We start from the raw sequence: 15,130 nt of genomic DNA, 5'->3' as shown, positions 1-15,130 counted from the left end.
TCAGATAGAACTACTCAGACATTCTAAATCAGGCTTCATCCATATCATGAAGGTGGATATTGATCCAACCATTTCCAAACTAATGACCGGGCTGACGGAAACAGGATATGCCTGAACAATTTTATAAATGCAGGCAGATAATGTGTTAGTTCGTATGACATGGTGGGGTCTTCATGTGTCAGTAAACATGTGTAAGTGAGAAATGGAGGTGGGAACTCCTTTATGTGCAAATATTTATATAATAACCATCACATCTTAGAGCTGCTGACTACAGTGCACGGGACAAGAACACGTTTTCTATTTCACGCAACAGTTTTTAAAACCATCAGTAGAGTTGAAAATGCGATGGAAACCAATTTAACTTGCATTTTTCATTCGGTACATGAGAATTTAACAGCAAACGTTGTTTTGAAAATGTGTATGTTTTATGCAGGTTCTAGAATATTCACATGGAAATCTGTCGCAAATTGCACAGAAACTTAACAACGAAGGTGGATATTGATCCAACACCTGCCCCGTATTCAAACCAGCCCACTGGGCTCAGACGTCAGTCCAACATCTAGTTTCTATTTACATTTCTTTGAGTCCTCAACTAAAGTGAATTCAACATGAAATCAACACAAAATGTCACGTTATTGGATTCAGGTTGCCAGTTGGGTGAAAGATAAAAAATACCTGATGTTCATGGCTTTTTACAAATCCAATCAGTTTTCCACATTAATCAAACATCATGGATTTATTTTGTTGAAAATGACGTGGAAACAAAGTTAATTCAACCAGTGGGAGGCTTGTAAATGACCCCAGGAAAGTAAAACAAAGAACGCTTCATTGAGACAATGATGAAACAGCAATCCGTGGAAGAGTTGAGGTGGATATTATAAAATAAGGATCTGCTGGAGTCCAAGTCAAACCAAGATTCTTTATTTCTGAGATCAGAGAGAATAACAGAGTTACACACTGCAGTATAGACAGTCTGAATTCCTGAAGCATTGGGTGATGAGCACATATCTTTATAGTTTCCTGTTCCTGGGAGGGACTTCATTCATACAAGGACACAGGTGCAGCTGGTTTGCAACACAGAATGATACTCCCAAGAACAGAAGATTATAATAGGACAGTTTCACAAGGTTAGTCACATAATTGTATGTGTCCACATATCTGAGTAACATGTTCCATTACAGACACTGTGAACATTGTCATTAAATCATCAGTGGGCCACAATGAAAATGTCAACAATGGAACTAATGCATCACATCCAAATAGCACTTGATTATCTGTAGTGCTGGAGGAATGACACACCCAGATAAACACACACAGTCAGAGTTTAAAAAAGGACCATTTAAACACATGGAATCTGATCTACTCTGTATTCAAACTGACAGACTCCATATTCAATTCATATTTTCCAATAAAAACATACAACTATATGTTTAAGTATACTTTGTACAATTCAATTTCATATGGTATAAACAGGTAAACACATTCTCAGTCAACAATATAAGACAATTGGAGCACTATGTATGTTCTCTGATGAATTTTAAGTCAATGTGATGTAAAATATAAATTTACACACCAGAATAATTAAGTCAATGTGATGTTAAATATCAATATTCACACTGGGAGAAGTAATTATTCTGTCCTGTGTGGATTCTCACGTGACTGTGATGAGAAATATGTCTTCCCACAGTCTGAGCATTTGTAAAACTTCTACTCTGTGTGTATTCTATCATTTTTTTCCCAAGAAACTTTTATGTTTAAAACTTTTTTCACACTGGCAACACCCCTGTGTGTTTTCTCTCATGTTTTTTCAGATCCCCTGACTGGTTGAAGCACTTTCCACACTGGGAGCAGTGGTAAGGCTTCTCCCCTGTGTGTATTCTCTCGTGTCTTTTCAGGCTCCCTAACTGGTTAAAACTTTTCCCACACTGGGAGCAGTGGTAAGGCTTCTCCCCCGTGTGTATTCTCTCGTGATGTTTCAGGGACCTTATTAGGTTAAAACACTTGCCACACTGAGAGCAATGGTAAGGTCTCTCTCCTGTGTGTATTCTCTCATGATTTTTGAATTCCCCTAAATGGTTAAAAGTCTTTCCACACTGGGAGCAGTGGTAAGGTTTCTGTCCTGTGTGTATACGCTCATGATATTTGAGGGCGTGTAACCGATTAAAACTCTTCCCACACTTGGAGCAGTGGTAAGGCTTCTCCCCAGTGTGTATTATCTCATGTTGCTTCAGGGCCCCTAACAGGATAAAACACTTGCCACACTGAGAGCAGCGGTAAGGTTTCTCCCCTGTGTGTATTCTCTCGTGTATTTTCATGTTACCTGCCTGGCTAAAACTCTTTCCACACTGGGAACAGTGGTAGGGCTTCTCCCCTGTGTGTATTCTCTCATGTAGTTTCAGCTTCCCCAAATCGTTACAACCCTTTCCACACTGGTAGCAGTGGTAAGGCTTCTCCCCTCTGTGTATTCTCTCGTGTCGTTCCAGCTTCCCCAAATCATTAAAACACTTTCCACACTGGGAACACTGGTGTCTTCTTGCTGGTTTGGACGTCCCTGGCTCTGGTTCCTCTGAGTCTGGTCTTTCTCCTGCCAAAGACAATGTTTAAAAAAAAATAAAGACCCAGATGAAACCTCCACATGATAAAACAACAGTGCTACGAGAGTAAATCCGAATCAGATCTCTCAATAACCCGAGGCCAGTTTTAACAATCTTAGTATGATTTTAAAACAAATGTAGAGCTTCCTGGTAATTACTGATATGTTTACACTACTTAATTTATTCATCCTGTTTTACAAGTCAGAACACAAAAAACGAAACAGTTCTAGGACACAGACGTCGCTGGATTCCAATCGAGCAGGAAGTTCTAAATATATAACTTTCATAGCTGTATGATACAGAATGCGACCTACACACTTCCTTAACTTCTTCGATATAGGGGGCGCTCTTTTAATTTTTGGATAAAAAAACGTTCCCGTTTTAAACAAGATATTTTGTCCCGAAAAGATGCTCGACTATGCATATAATTGACAGCTTTGGAAAGAAAACACTGATGTTTCCAAAACTGCAAAGATATTGTCTGTGACTGCCACAGAACTAATGCTACAGGCAAAACCAAGATGAAATTTCATACAGGAAGTGCCCCAGATTTTGAATGCGCTGTGTTCCAATGTCTCCTTATATGGCTGTGATTGCGCCAGGAATGAGCCTACACATTCTGTCGTTTCCCCAAGGTGTCTGCAGCATTGTGACGCATTTGTAGGCATATCATTGGAAGATTGACCATAAGAGACTACATTTACCATGTGCCCGCTTGGTGTCCTCCGTCGAAATTATTGCGTAATCTCCAGCTGCGTGCATTTTTCCATTTGGTTCAGAGGAGAAACCAAACTGCCACGAATGATTTATCATTGAATAGATATGTGAAAAACACCTTGAGGATTGATTCTAAACAACGTTTGCCATGTTTCTGTCGATATTATGGAGTTAATTTGGAAAAAAGTTTGGCGTTGTAATGACGGAATTTTCGGGGGGTTTTCTTAGCCAAACGTGATGAACAAAACGGAGCAATTTCTCCTACACAAATAATATTTTTGGAAAAACTGAACATTTGCTATCTAACTGAGAGTCTCCTCATTGAAAACATCCGAAGTTCTTCAAAGGTAAATGATTTTATTTGAATGCTTTTCTTGTTTTTGTGAAAATGTTGCCTGCTGAATGCTAGGCTTAATGCTATGCTAGCTATCAATACTCTTACACAAATGCTTGTGTAGCTATGGTTGAAAAGCATATTTTGAAAATCTGAGATGACAGTGTTGTTAACAAAAGGCTAAGCTTGTGAGCCAATATATTTATTTCATTTCATTTGCGATTTTCATGAATAGTTAATGTTGCATTATGGTAATGAGCTTGAGGCTATGATTACGCTCCCGGATGCTCGACGCAAGAAGTTAAACATAAAATAACTAAAGAAGTAATTTTGTGTGATCAAAAACTTGTTTTTACATCAAAGACACAAAGCACATCAGTAAAATCTATCCGTTGTTGAAAGGGTTCGACACCTGCTGTTTAAATGGCCCAATTTATTATTTAGACGTTCACAGGTTTTCAACATTTTGATTATCACCGATGTCATATTTTGTGTAAAGTAAAAAACAAGGTGAAATATTTGGAAAGATGTTCCTAAAACTGATCGTAACTACAATAAACTAAATATAAACGCAACATGTAAAGTGTTGGATGTTTAATGAGCTGAAACAAAAGACAGCAGAATTTTTTTACATCCCTGTTAGTTAACATTTATTCTCTGCCAAGATAAACCATCCACCTGACAAGTGTGGCATATCAAGAAGCTGATTAAACAGCATGATTATTACACAGGTGAACCTTGTGCTGGGGATAATAAACGGCCACTCTAAAATGTGCAGTGTTGTCACAACAATAATGTCTCAGAGGAAGCTGCAATAGGCTGACTGCAGGAGGGTTAGGGTTAGGATAATAAAATGCCACAGGTGTCTCAGAGGGAGCGGGCAATAGGGTTAGGGTTAGGGTTAGGGTTAGGGTTAGGGTTAGGGTTAGGATAATAAAATGCCACAGGTGTCTCAGAGGGAGCGGGCAATAGGGTTAGGGTTAGGGTTAGGGTTAGGGTTAGGGTTAGGATAATAAAATGCCACAGATGTCTCAGAGGGAGCGGGCAATAGGGTTAGGGTTAGGGTTAGGGTTAGGGTTAGGGTTAGGGTTAGGGTTAGGATAATAAAATGCCACAGATGTCTCAGAGGGAGCTGCAATTGGCTGACTGCAGGACTGTCCATTTTTATATATATCTTTACATTGGAGACAGACACAAAGCACATCAGTAATATTTCCCTGTTGTCGATAGGGTGGACACTGAGAAATGACAAGATTGTATTAATACTGTTTAGCCATCGAATATATAATAATGTTTATGAACTGAAATAAAAGACCCCCAGAATTTTTCCATAAGTAAAGGAGCTTATTTCTCAAAAATATTGTGCACAAATTTGTTTACATTCCTGTTAGTGAACATTTCTCCTTTGCCAAGATAATTAATCCACCTTACAGGTGTGGCATGTAAATGTAAAGTCCATAGATTAGGGCCTAATGTATTTATTTACAATGACTGACTTATATGAACTGTAAATCGTTTAAATTGCTGTTTATATTTTGGTTCAGTATACACACAGACACAGTGCATTCGTTAAGTATTCAGACCCCTTCACCTTTTCCATATTTTGTTACATTTCAGCATTATTCTAAAATTTAAAAAAAAAATCCATCTCGCCAATCTAAACTCATCAAAAAAAAGAAACATCCTCTCACTGTCAACTGCGTTTATTTTCAGCAAACTTAAGATCGATCCAACAGGTCCCAGACGTGCTCAATTGGATTGAGATCCGGGCTCTTCGCTGGCCATGGCAGAACACTGACATTCCGCTCTTGCAGGAAATCACACACAGAATGAGCAGTTTGGCTGGTGGCATTGTCATGCAGGAGGGTCATGTCAGGATGAGCCTGCAGGAAGTACCACATGAGGGAGGAGGATGTCTTCCCTGTAACACACAGCGTTGAGATTGCCTGCAATGACAACAAGTTCAGTCTGATGATGCTGTGACACACCGCCCCAGACCATGACTGCCCCTTCATCTCCAAATCGATCCCGCTCCAGAGTACAGGCCTCGGTGTAATGCTCATTCCTTCGACGATAAACGCGAATCCAACCATCACCCCTGGAGACAAAACCGTGACTTGTCAGTGAAGAGCACTTTTTACCAGTCCTGTCTGGTCCAGTGACGGTGGGTTTGTGCCCAGAGGTGACGTTGTTGCCGGTGATGTCTGGTGATGACCTGCCTTACAACAGGCCTACAAGCCCTCAGTCCAGCCTCTCTCAGCCTATTGAGGACAGTCTGAGCACCGATGGAGTGATTGTGCGTTCCTGGTGTAACTTGGGCAGTTGTTGTTGCCATCCTGTACCTGTCCCGCAGGTGTGATGTTCGGTTGTACCGAGCCGGGGCAGGTGTTATTACACTTGGTCTGGCACTGCGAGGATGATAAGCTGTCCATCCTGTCTCCCTGTAGCGCTGTCTTAGGCGTCTCACAGTACGGACATTGCAATTTATTGTCCTGGCCACATCTGCAGTCCTCATGCCTCCTTGCAGCATGCCTAAGGCACATTCACGCAGATGAGCAGGGACCCTGAGCATCTTTCTTTTGGTGTTTCCAGAGTCAGTAGAAAGGCCACTTTAGTGTCCTAAGTTTTCATAACTGTAACTTTAATTGCCTACCGTCTGCAAGCTGTTTGTGTCTTAACAACCGTTCCACAGGTGCATGTTCATTAATTGTTTATGGTTCATTGAACAAGCACGGGAAACAGTGTTTAAACCTGTTAGGGATAAGGGGCAGCATTTTCACTTTGGATGAATTGTGTGCCCATAATGAACTGCATCCTACTCTGTCCTAGATGCTAATATATGCATATTATTATTACTATTGGATAGAAAACAGATGTCAACAGTCAATAGAACGTGGAATGAAGCCTCTCGTGTGATGTGGGACTTGATGGAAGGGGAATGAGTCAGTGGTCTGTCAGAATGCCCGTTCCTGGTTGCGCACATTACTGTTGATATCGCCTGCGTTCCATTACTCTGCAGACAAAAACGAATGCTCCGGTTGGAACGTTATTGGATATATATGATAATAACATCCTGAAGATTGATTCTCTACTTAGTTTGACCTGTTTATTCGACCTGGAATATAACTTTTTGAAGTATTTGTCTGAGTTCGCCTGGACCAGCGCCAGCTTTTGGACATGTGAACTAACCGTGCTAGCAAAAGTAGCTAATTGGACAGTAGTAATGGACATTATGGAACAAAACAATGATTTATTGTGGAACTCGGACTCTTTGCACTGCATTCTGATGAAATATCATCAAAGGTAAGGGAATATTTATGATGTAATTTCGTATTTCTGTTGACTCCAACATGGCGGAGAAATATATTTACTTCTGAGCATCGTCTCAGATTATTGAATGGTATGCTTTTTTCGTAACGTTTAAAATCTGACACAGCGGTTGCATTAAGAACCAGTGTATCTTTAATTATATGTAAAACATGTATCTTTCGTCAAAGTTTATGATGAGTATTTCTGTTATCTGGCATAGCTCTCTGTATTTACTCTGGATATTTTGGAGGCATTTCTGAACATGGCGTCAATGTAAACCGAGATTTGTGGATATAAATATGCATATTATCGAACAAAACATTAATGTATTGAGTGTCATCTGATGAAGATTATCAAAGGTTAGTGATTTAACCCTTTACAATGAAGATCAGTGATGTTATTTGGAATTTTACGAATAATCTTTGAAAGACAAGGTCCTGAAAAAGATCCATACATTTTTTTGCTGAGTTTATTTTGTATATGTTGAAAAGTGTTTTTTTTCTCAGACATAAATAAACAACTCCAGGTGAAAGACAAAGGCCATAGCTGTAATAAAATAACAAATTAACTGGCAAAGCAGCAGAGCGAGGCCCGCATCCAGCAACGTCACGAGTCACGTTTTGCAGCTGTTTCAGTACAGCACTACAGGGAGAGAGAGGGAGAGCAGCTGTTTCAGTACAGCACTACAGGGAGAGAGAGGGAGAGCAGCTGTTTCAGTACAGCACTACAGGGAGAGAGAATCCACGGGGAAAAATCCACGGGACTAGTTTCAATGTATGGAATCACTTAGGAGTTTCTGGATTTTGGGTAAACTTCTCCTTTAAAGCATCAGACTCCATAGTAATTCATCATTAGATGCTACAAGCCTCCTTTAAGACTCCATAATGTTTCATCATTAGATGCTACAGTCCTCCTTTAACCTGTTTGGGATAGGGGGCAGCATTTTCACGTTCAGATGAAAAGCGTGCCCAGAGTAAACTTCCTGCTCCTCAGGCCCAGAAGCTAATATATGCATATTACTATGCATATTGGAAAGAAATACTCGGAAGTAAGAAAAATCCAACCAGGAAGTGGGAAATCTGAGGTTTGTCAACTCATTGCCTATCGAATATACATTGTCTTTGGGGTCATATTGCACATCCTACGGCGTCCACTAGATGTCAACAGTCTTTAGAACGTTGTTTGAGGCTTCTACTGTGAAGGAGGGGGGAATGAGAGCTGTTTCAACCAGAGGTCTGCCAGAGTAGCATGAGCTGATCACGCGCTTACACGTGAGAGAGACCTGCGTTCCATTGCAATTCTAAAGACAAAGGATTCTCTGGTTGGAACATTGTCGAAGATTTATGTTCACAACATCCTAAAGATAGATTCTACACATCGTTTGACATGTTTCTACGAATTGTAATATATCTTTTTGAATTTTTTGTCTGAACTTTCGCCTGGACTTGCCCGCGCCTCGTGAGTTTGGATTTGTTTACCAAACGCGTTAACAAAAGGAGGTATTTGGACATAAATGATGGACTTCATCAAACAAACAAAAAAACATTTATTGTGGAACTGTGATTCCTGGGAGTGCATTCTGATGAAGATCAAAGGTAAGTGAATATTTATAACGCTATTTCTGACTCCACAACATGGCGGGTATCTGCATGGCTTGTTGTTGTGTCTGAGCGCCATACTCAGATTTTTGCATGGTTTGCTTTTTCCGTAAAGCTTTTTTGAAATCTGACACAGCGGTTGCATTAAGGAGAAGTATATCTATAATTATGTGCATAATACTTGTATCTTTTATTAAAGTTAATATGAGTATTTCTGTAAATTGATGTGGCTCTCTGAAAATTCGCCGGATGTTTTCGAGGCACAACATAACTGACCATAAAGCGCCAATGTAACCTGAGATTTTTGGATATAAATATGAACTTTTTTGAACATAACATACATGTATTGTGTAACATGAAGTCCTATGAGTGCCATCTGATGAAGATCATCAAAGGTTAGTGATTCATTTTCTCTCTATTTTTGCTTTTTGTGACTCCTCTCTTTGGCTGGAAAATGGCTGTGTGTGTTTTTGTGACGAGGCTCTGATCTAACATAATTATATGATGTACTTTCGCTGTAAAGCTTTTTTTAAATCGGACACGATTGGGAGATTAACAACAGGCTAAGCTTTAATTTGGTGTATGGCACTTGTGAATGCATGAAAGTTACATATTTCTAAAAAATATTTTGGAATTTCACGCTCTGCCTTTTCAGCGGAATGTTAGCCATAAGAAGTTCAGACTCCATAATGTTTCATCATTAGATGCTACAGTCCTCATTTAAGACTCCATAATGTTTCATCATTAGATGCTACAGTCCTCCTTTAAGACACCATAATGTTTCATCATTAGATGCTACAGTCCTCCTTTAAGACTCCATAATGTTTCATCATTAGATGCTACAGTCCTCTTTTAAGACTCCATAATGTTTCATCATTAGATGCTACAGTCCTCCTTTAAGACTCCATAATGTTTCATCATTAGATGCTACAGTCCTCCATTAAGACTCCATAATGTTTCATCATTAGATGCTACAGTCCTCCTTTAAGACTCCATAATGTTTCATCATTAGATGGTACAGGCCTCCATTATACTCCATCATGTTTAGAATGTGTCTGGAAGCGCTACTCTATTATACTCTCATCCTTTCAGTTTTAATAATATTTAATAATAATAATAATAATAATGTTATAATAGGTAATAACTAACTTTAATAACTAGGGTTAATACCTGCCTGGCGCCCCAACAAAATATTTCTTTACCCCCCTCTAACAATACCGCTACAGAATTAGCATAGTAGGCCATGTAATTTAAGGTAATCTGAAATATTTAGGACTAACTTATTCCTTGCCACCCATTCTGAAACTCACTGCAGCTCTTTGTTAGTGTTGCTGTCATTTCAGTTTCCGTGGTAGCTGACGTGTACAGTGTTGAGTCATCCGCATACAGACACACTGGCTTTACTCAAATGTCATTGGCATCTTTGATGAAAACCTGCTCCAGAGCAGAACCTGCTGCTTGAACAGAGTTCTGAGTAGAGGGTCTGAATACTTAAGTAAATGTAATATTTCAGTTTTGTATTTAATTTTTTTTAAATTAGCAATAATATCAAACAAAAATGTTTTTGCTTTGTCAGTATGGGGTATTGTGTTTTTAGAATAAGGTTGTAACCTAACAAAACGAGGAAAAAGTCAAGGGGTCTGAATACTTTCCGGAGGCACTGTACTCTCCGAACCCAGTCTAGGATCATCCCTCAGAGGTCCCCACTGTACTCTCCGATGCCAATTCTAGGATCATCCCTCAGAGGTCCCCACTGTACTCTCCGATGCCAAGTCTAGGATCATCCCTCAGAGGTCCCCACTCTACTCACCGTATGTGTAGTGATGTCCAGTCAGTAGAACCGCATGAAGGTTCATCACCACAACATGCATCATTACAGATCTCTTGAACAGAGATGCCTTTAAACAATGTATATGTTGTAGCCAGACCTCTGGTGGATTGAGCCATCAAGCCCTCTGGAGGTGTCAGATCCTTGCTACTATAGAACCTCATGAAGGTACGGGGGTGGAACTCATGATACGGATGTAATGGCTAAAGTAAAGCGGTTTTAAACAAGATAAATCTCATTTCTATTCTTTCCAGCGGCTCCAACAGCAGCAATGGCCTCAAGCACAAGATAAAAATCCCAGGATGGGACTAGCTGTTTGGGTACCGGGAGTAGGTGACCCTTCATAAAACAACAGATCAGGGGGTTCCACTGTATCATTGTTGCAGCCTAAATGGCAGACAAATACACCTTTAGAGTTGAAAAGGCTTTCCTTCCTCAGAAAGCAGAGTAGCTCTGAAACAGAGCAACAAAGGGACTGATTTGTTTCTGATCTCAGCATATGTTAAATACACAGACCCCTTATTGTGCTGTAGTGAGTGTTGTGGCTCTAGCACTCTGAATAGAGTTCATTATCAAGGAGGACGGTCACATGTGTTGAGAAGTAGAGGATCACTAGTTTGAGTCCAGTATGGGGACAGTGGAGGAAACTAAACTGTTAGCAGCACACTGGCGTCAGTTACACATGAAATCAATAAAGTTAATAATTTCCAAATGAAACCATGTTCTGTTAAGGTCTATATAGTATATATATTAAACCATGTTCTTCAAGGTCTATATAGTATATATATTAAACCATGTTCTGTTAAGGTCTATATAGTATATATATATTAAACCATGTTCTTTAAGGTCTATATAGTATATATATATTAAACCATGTTCTTTAAGGTCTGCATAGTATATATATATATATTAAACCATGTTCTGTTAAGGTCTATATAGTATATATATTAAACCATGTTCTTCAAGGTCTATATAGTATATATATTAAACCATGTTCTGTTAAGGTCTATATAGTATATATATATTAAACCATGTTCTTTAAGGTCTATATAGTATATATATATTAAACCATGTTCTTTAAGGTCTGCATAGTATATATATATATATTAAACCATGTTCTGTTAAGGTCTATATAGTATATATATTAAACCATGTTCTTCAAGGTCTATATAGTATATATATTAAACCATGTTCTTTAAGGTCTATATAGTATATATATATTAAACCATGTTCTTTAAGGTCTATATAGTATATATATATTAAACCATGTTCTTTAAGGTCTATATAGTATATATATATTAAACCATGTTCTTTAAGGTCTATATAGTATATATATATTAAACCATGTTCTTTAAGGTCTATATAGTATATATATATATATATTAAACCATGTTCTGTTAAGGTCTATATAGTATATATATATTAAACCATGTTCTGTTAAGATCTATATAGTATATATATATTAAACCATGTTCTTTAAGGTCTATATAGTATATATATATATTAAACCATGTTCTGTTAAGATCTGTATAGTATATATATATTAAACCATGTTCTTTAAGGTCTATATAGTATATATATATTAAACCATGTTCTTTAAGGTCTATATAGTATATATATATTAAACCATGTTATTTAAGGTCTATATAGTATATATATATATATATTAAACCATGTTCTGTTAAGGTCTATATAGTATATATATATTAAACCATGTTCTGTTAAGGTCTATATGGTATATATATGAAACCATGTTCTGTTAAGGTCTGTATGTTGTAGTTCAGGCTTCATTTGACCTGTTAGAGTAGGAAATGTAATGAATTTTGTCCATTACAGAGATGGAGGCCAAGACAAAAAAAAGAAGCTGGTTTTAAAATATATATTTGCCAGTTTAACAAGTCCTGTAGATCAGATGTTAATGAAGCAATACAGACCACATTGAAGTGTATGGAGTTTTGTTTGCCTGTTCTAGACTCGTGTAAAGAAGGGGGATTGACTGGGACAGGCAATGTCACATCCATAATGTATTTAGGGAAGGTTTCTGGAAAACATACACCTCATCTAGAAACTTTCTCTCTAAATCTAACTTTCATCAAGGTTTTATATGGTCTATTGGTTTCTCTCTAAATCTAACTTTCATCAAGGTTTTATATGGTCTATTGGTTTCTCTCTAAATCTAACTTTCATCAAGGGTTTATATGGTCTATTGGTTTCTCTCTAAATCTAACTTTCATCAAGGTTTTATATGGTCTATTGGTTTCTCTCTAAATCTAACTTTCATCAAGGTTTTATATGGTCTATTGGTTCCTCTCTAAAGCTAACTTTCATCAAGGTTTTATATGGTCTATTGGTTTCTCTCTAAAGCGAACTTTCATCAAGGTTTTATATGGTCTATTGGTTTCTCTCTTTTCATTGGCAGAATCCTTTTTCAGTGTTATAATATTCATAACATCCATTTCCACTAGTCTATCTTCCTGTCAACCAACAGAAGTCTGCTGGTTGTCCTGGTAACAGATACCTATGGGCAGATCTGTTGTATTTGTTCAAACTAAACTACAGCACTTACTTAGATGAGTCAAATCTGATGCTTTCTTCTCTTCTCCACCTCTCACAGTTCCACTCAGCCCCGTTGTTTTCCTGCAGTCCACCAGCAGCACAGACAACCTCTTCATACCCAGCAGTAAGGTGCTACCGGGAGAGACACGACATGGGGACTCCGGGAGGGAGGAAGGGCTAGCGTTGTCCTGGTAACCATAAAGAGGGGACACAGACACATATCATTATGAATGCTTATGTCACTGTTGTCATGAAGTGCTTTACAGAAACCCAGCCCTGAGCCCGATAGAGCAAGCTGAATGCTAGAAAAGACCAATCTGTACCATCTGGTGTTCTGATCCGGAGAGAATCTTCTCTGCCTCGTCAGCATCAGGATGTTGTTGATGCTCCCCAGAGGATCCATAATAGTCATGTCTCTCTCCTGTGTGAACAAGAACATCAAACAGACCGTCTATTAACAAGAACATCAAACAGATAGTTAACTTATGACTGTCTATTCAAATCATAGAGTCTTAGAAGAGGCATTAATATCTCTAAACAGGCCTAAAATGCAAATGTTAAAGGGTAGTTCCACGAAATGGGTGCCTTTTGCGTCCCTTTGATATTTTAAGTATAAATTATGCTCCAATATTGCATTTTAAAAGCATGTCATACTAGATGAGATGCACTTTAATGTAGACCACATGGATATTTTAATAAATCTAATTTAAAAGACCCCAAAATATATGCACCAAAGGCAGATAGACCCTTTAACAGTTTATAAAGTACTGAACAACATATTCAAGTGTAGAATTCCATTAGAATGCCCCTTAAAACCCCACATTAGTTCAACAACTGCATAGTTTGTGCCCCTGTTTAAGACAGTACTCACTGGTGTTAATCAGATATGCAGTCTCCTCCACTTTCACTCCCAAAACGTCTTCCTTCTTCACCTCTACTGCGATAGCATCCTCTTCCTCTCTAAAATGTTCTTCTTCGATAACATCATCTTCTTCTTTCACGACAATGTTCAGCCCCAAAGCTTCATTCTGCATACAGCAGGCCTCCTCTTCTTTAACAGGGGAGGAGTAGTTTAGTGAACTCATGGTCCGGGATGTTAGAATTAGCGACTAGCCTAGTGCTAGGCTCAGTATCAATGTTTAACAACTTTGCAAATTGAACAAGCAAAATAGGTTAAAGTTAACCAGTTGATACGTCAAATGAACTGCGTTAACAACACTGAGATTAGCTAATGTACATTAATAATGTCGAAAGCGTCAATCTTTCGGTTTTATGTTGGCTAGCAAGCTACCGAGGTGGTTGAAAGAGTAGCCGTGTTGTTGTTCCTGAAGAAGCGCCCCGTCCATTCCATTATACGTCACGCAAGAATCATCACCTGAAAGACGCACATCGTCATCTGCTGTCTGGAGTGGGTAACGCAGTTTGGAAACAATAGTTACTACACTTTTTGCATTGGATAGAGCATCATAATAATTTAACAATAAGCTGATATATTTTCTCTTACGTCTTACAAATAATTATTTCCTGTACACCGAAGTAGAAGCTTAATGAATTTGTAAATTATGAATAAATACTGTGTTTTAATGCACATTTGCTCTGTTCATTTTTCACATTCGTTTTTATCTAGATGTGACGGTACTAATCCCTTAAAGCTACGCTCTTTGAGATACAAATCATCCTGTAAACCAGGGGTGGGCAACTCAGTCCTCTGGGCCTGATTGATGTCACACTTTTTCTCCATCCCGCAAACACCGCTGATTAATCAAACTGCATTCTAAACTGAAGATCATGATTAGGTGATTATTAGAGTCTGGTGTGTTAGCTGGGGCTGGGGCAAAACTGTGACACTAATCAGGCCCTCGAGGTCTGGAATTTCCCAACCCCGCTGGAAACAATAGAGCAAATGCAGCACATGCAAATAGCACTTGATTATCTGTAGTGCTTTACACTGGGTAGACAAAACATTAAGAACAGCTGCTCCTTCCATGACATAGACTGACCAGGTGAATCCAGGCTAAAGCTATGATCCCTTACTGATGTCACTAGTTAAATCCACTTCAATCAGTGTAGATGAAGGGGAGGAGATGGCTGAAATAAGGATTTTAAAGCCTTGAGACAAATGAGACATGGATTGTGCATGTGTGCCATTCAGAGGGGGAATGGGGAAGACAAAATAGTTAAGAGCCTTTGAACA

The 15,130-nt window shown here is 38.6% G+C and overlaps 2 protein-coding genes across 2 annotated transcripts in view; one reads left to right on the top strand and one right to left on the bottom strand.

The window, feature by feature from the left end:
• Nucleotides 1-15,130, top strand: part of LOC139370044 (zinc finger protein 345-like) — a 637,497-nt gene that overhangs the window by 570,621 nt on the left and 51,746 nt on the right. The window lies entirely within an intron of this gene.
• On the bottom strand, nt 908-14,273 carry LOC139370075 (zinc finger protein 135-like). Its single transcript, XM_071109389.1, has 4 exons — nt 13,808-14,273; nt 13,260-13,357; nt 12,947-13,124; nt 908-2,584 (listed from the first exon to the last, which is right to left on the bottom strand). Exons 1-4 carry the CDS (start codon nt 14,019-14,021, stop codon nt 1,767-1,769), a joined length of 1,308 nt encoding a protein of 435 aa, XP_070965490.1. The 5' UTR covers nt 14,022-14,273; the 3' UTR covers nt 908-1,766.

This window comes from Oncorhynchus clarkii, chromosome 17 (genome assembly GCF_045791955.1).
Source record: "Oncorhynchus clarkii lewisi isolate Uvic-CL-2024 chromosome 17, UVic_Ocla_1.0, whole genome shotgun sequence".
In the NCBI taxonomy this organism is placed as follows: Eukaryota; Metazoa; Chordata; class Actinopteri; order Salmoniformes; family Salmonidae; genus Oncorhynchus; species Oncorhynchus clarkii.
Note: the sequence above shows the minus strand (reverse complement) of the source record. Positions and strands in the feature narration are given on the sequence as shown.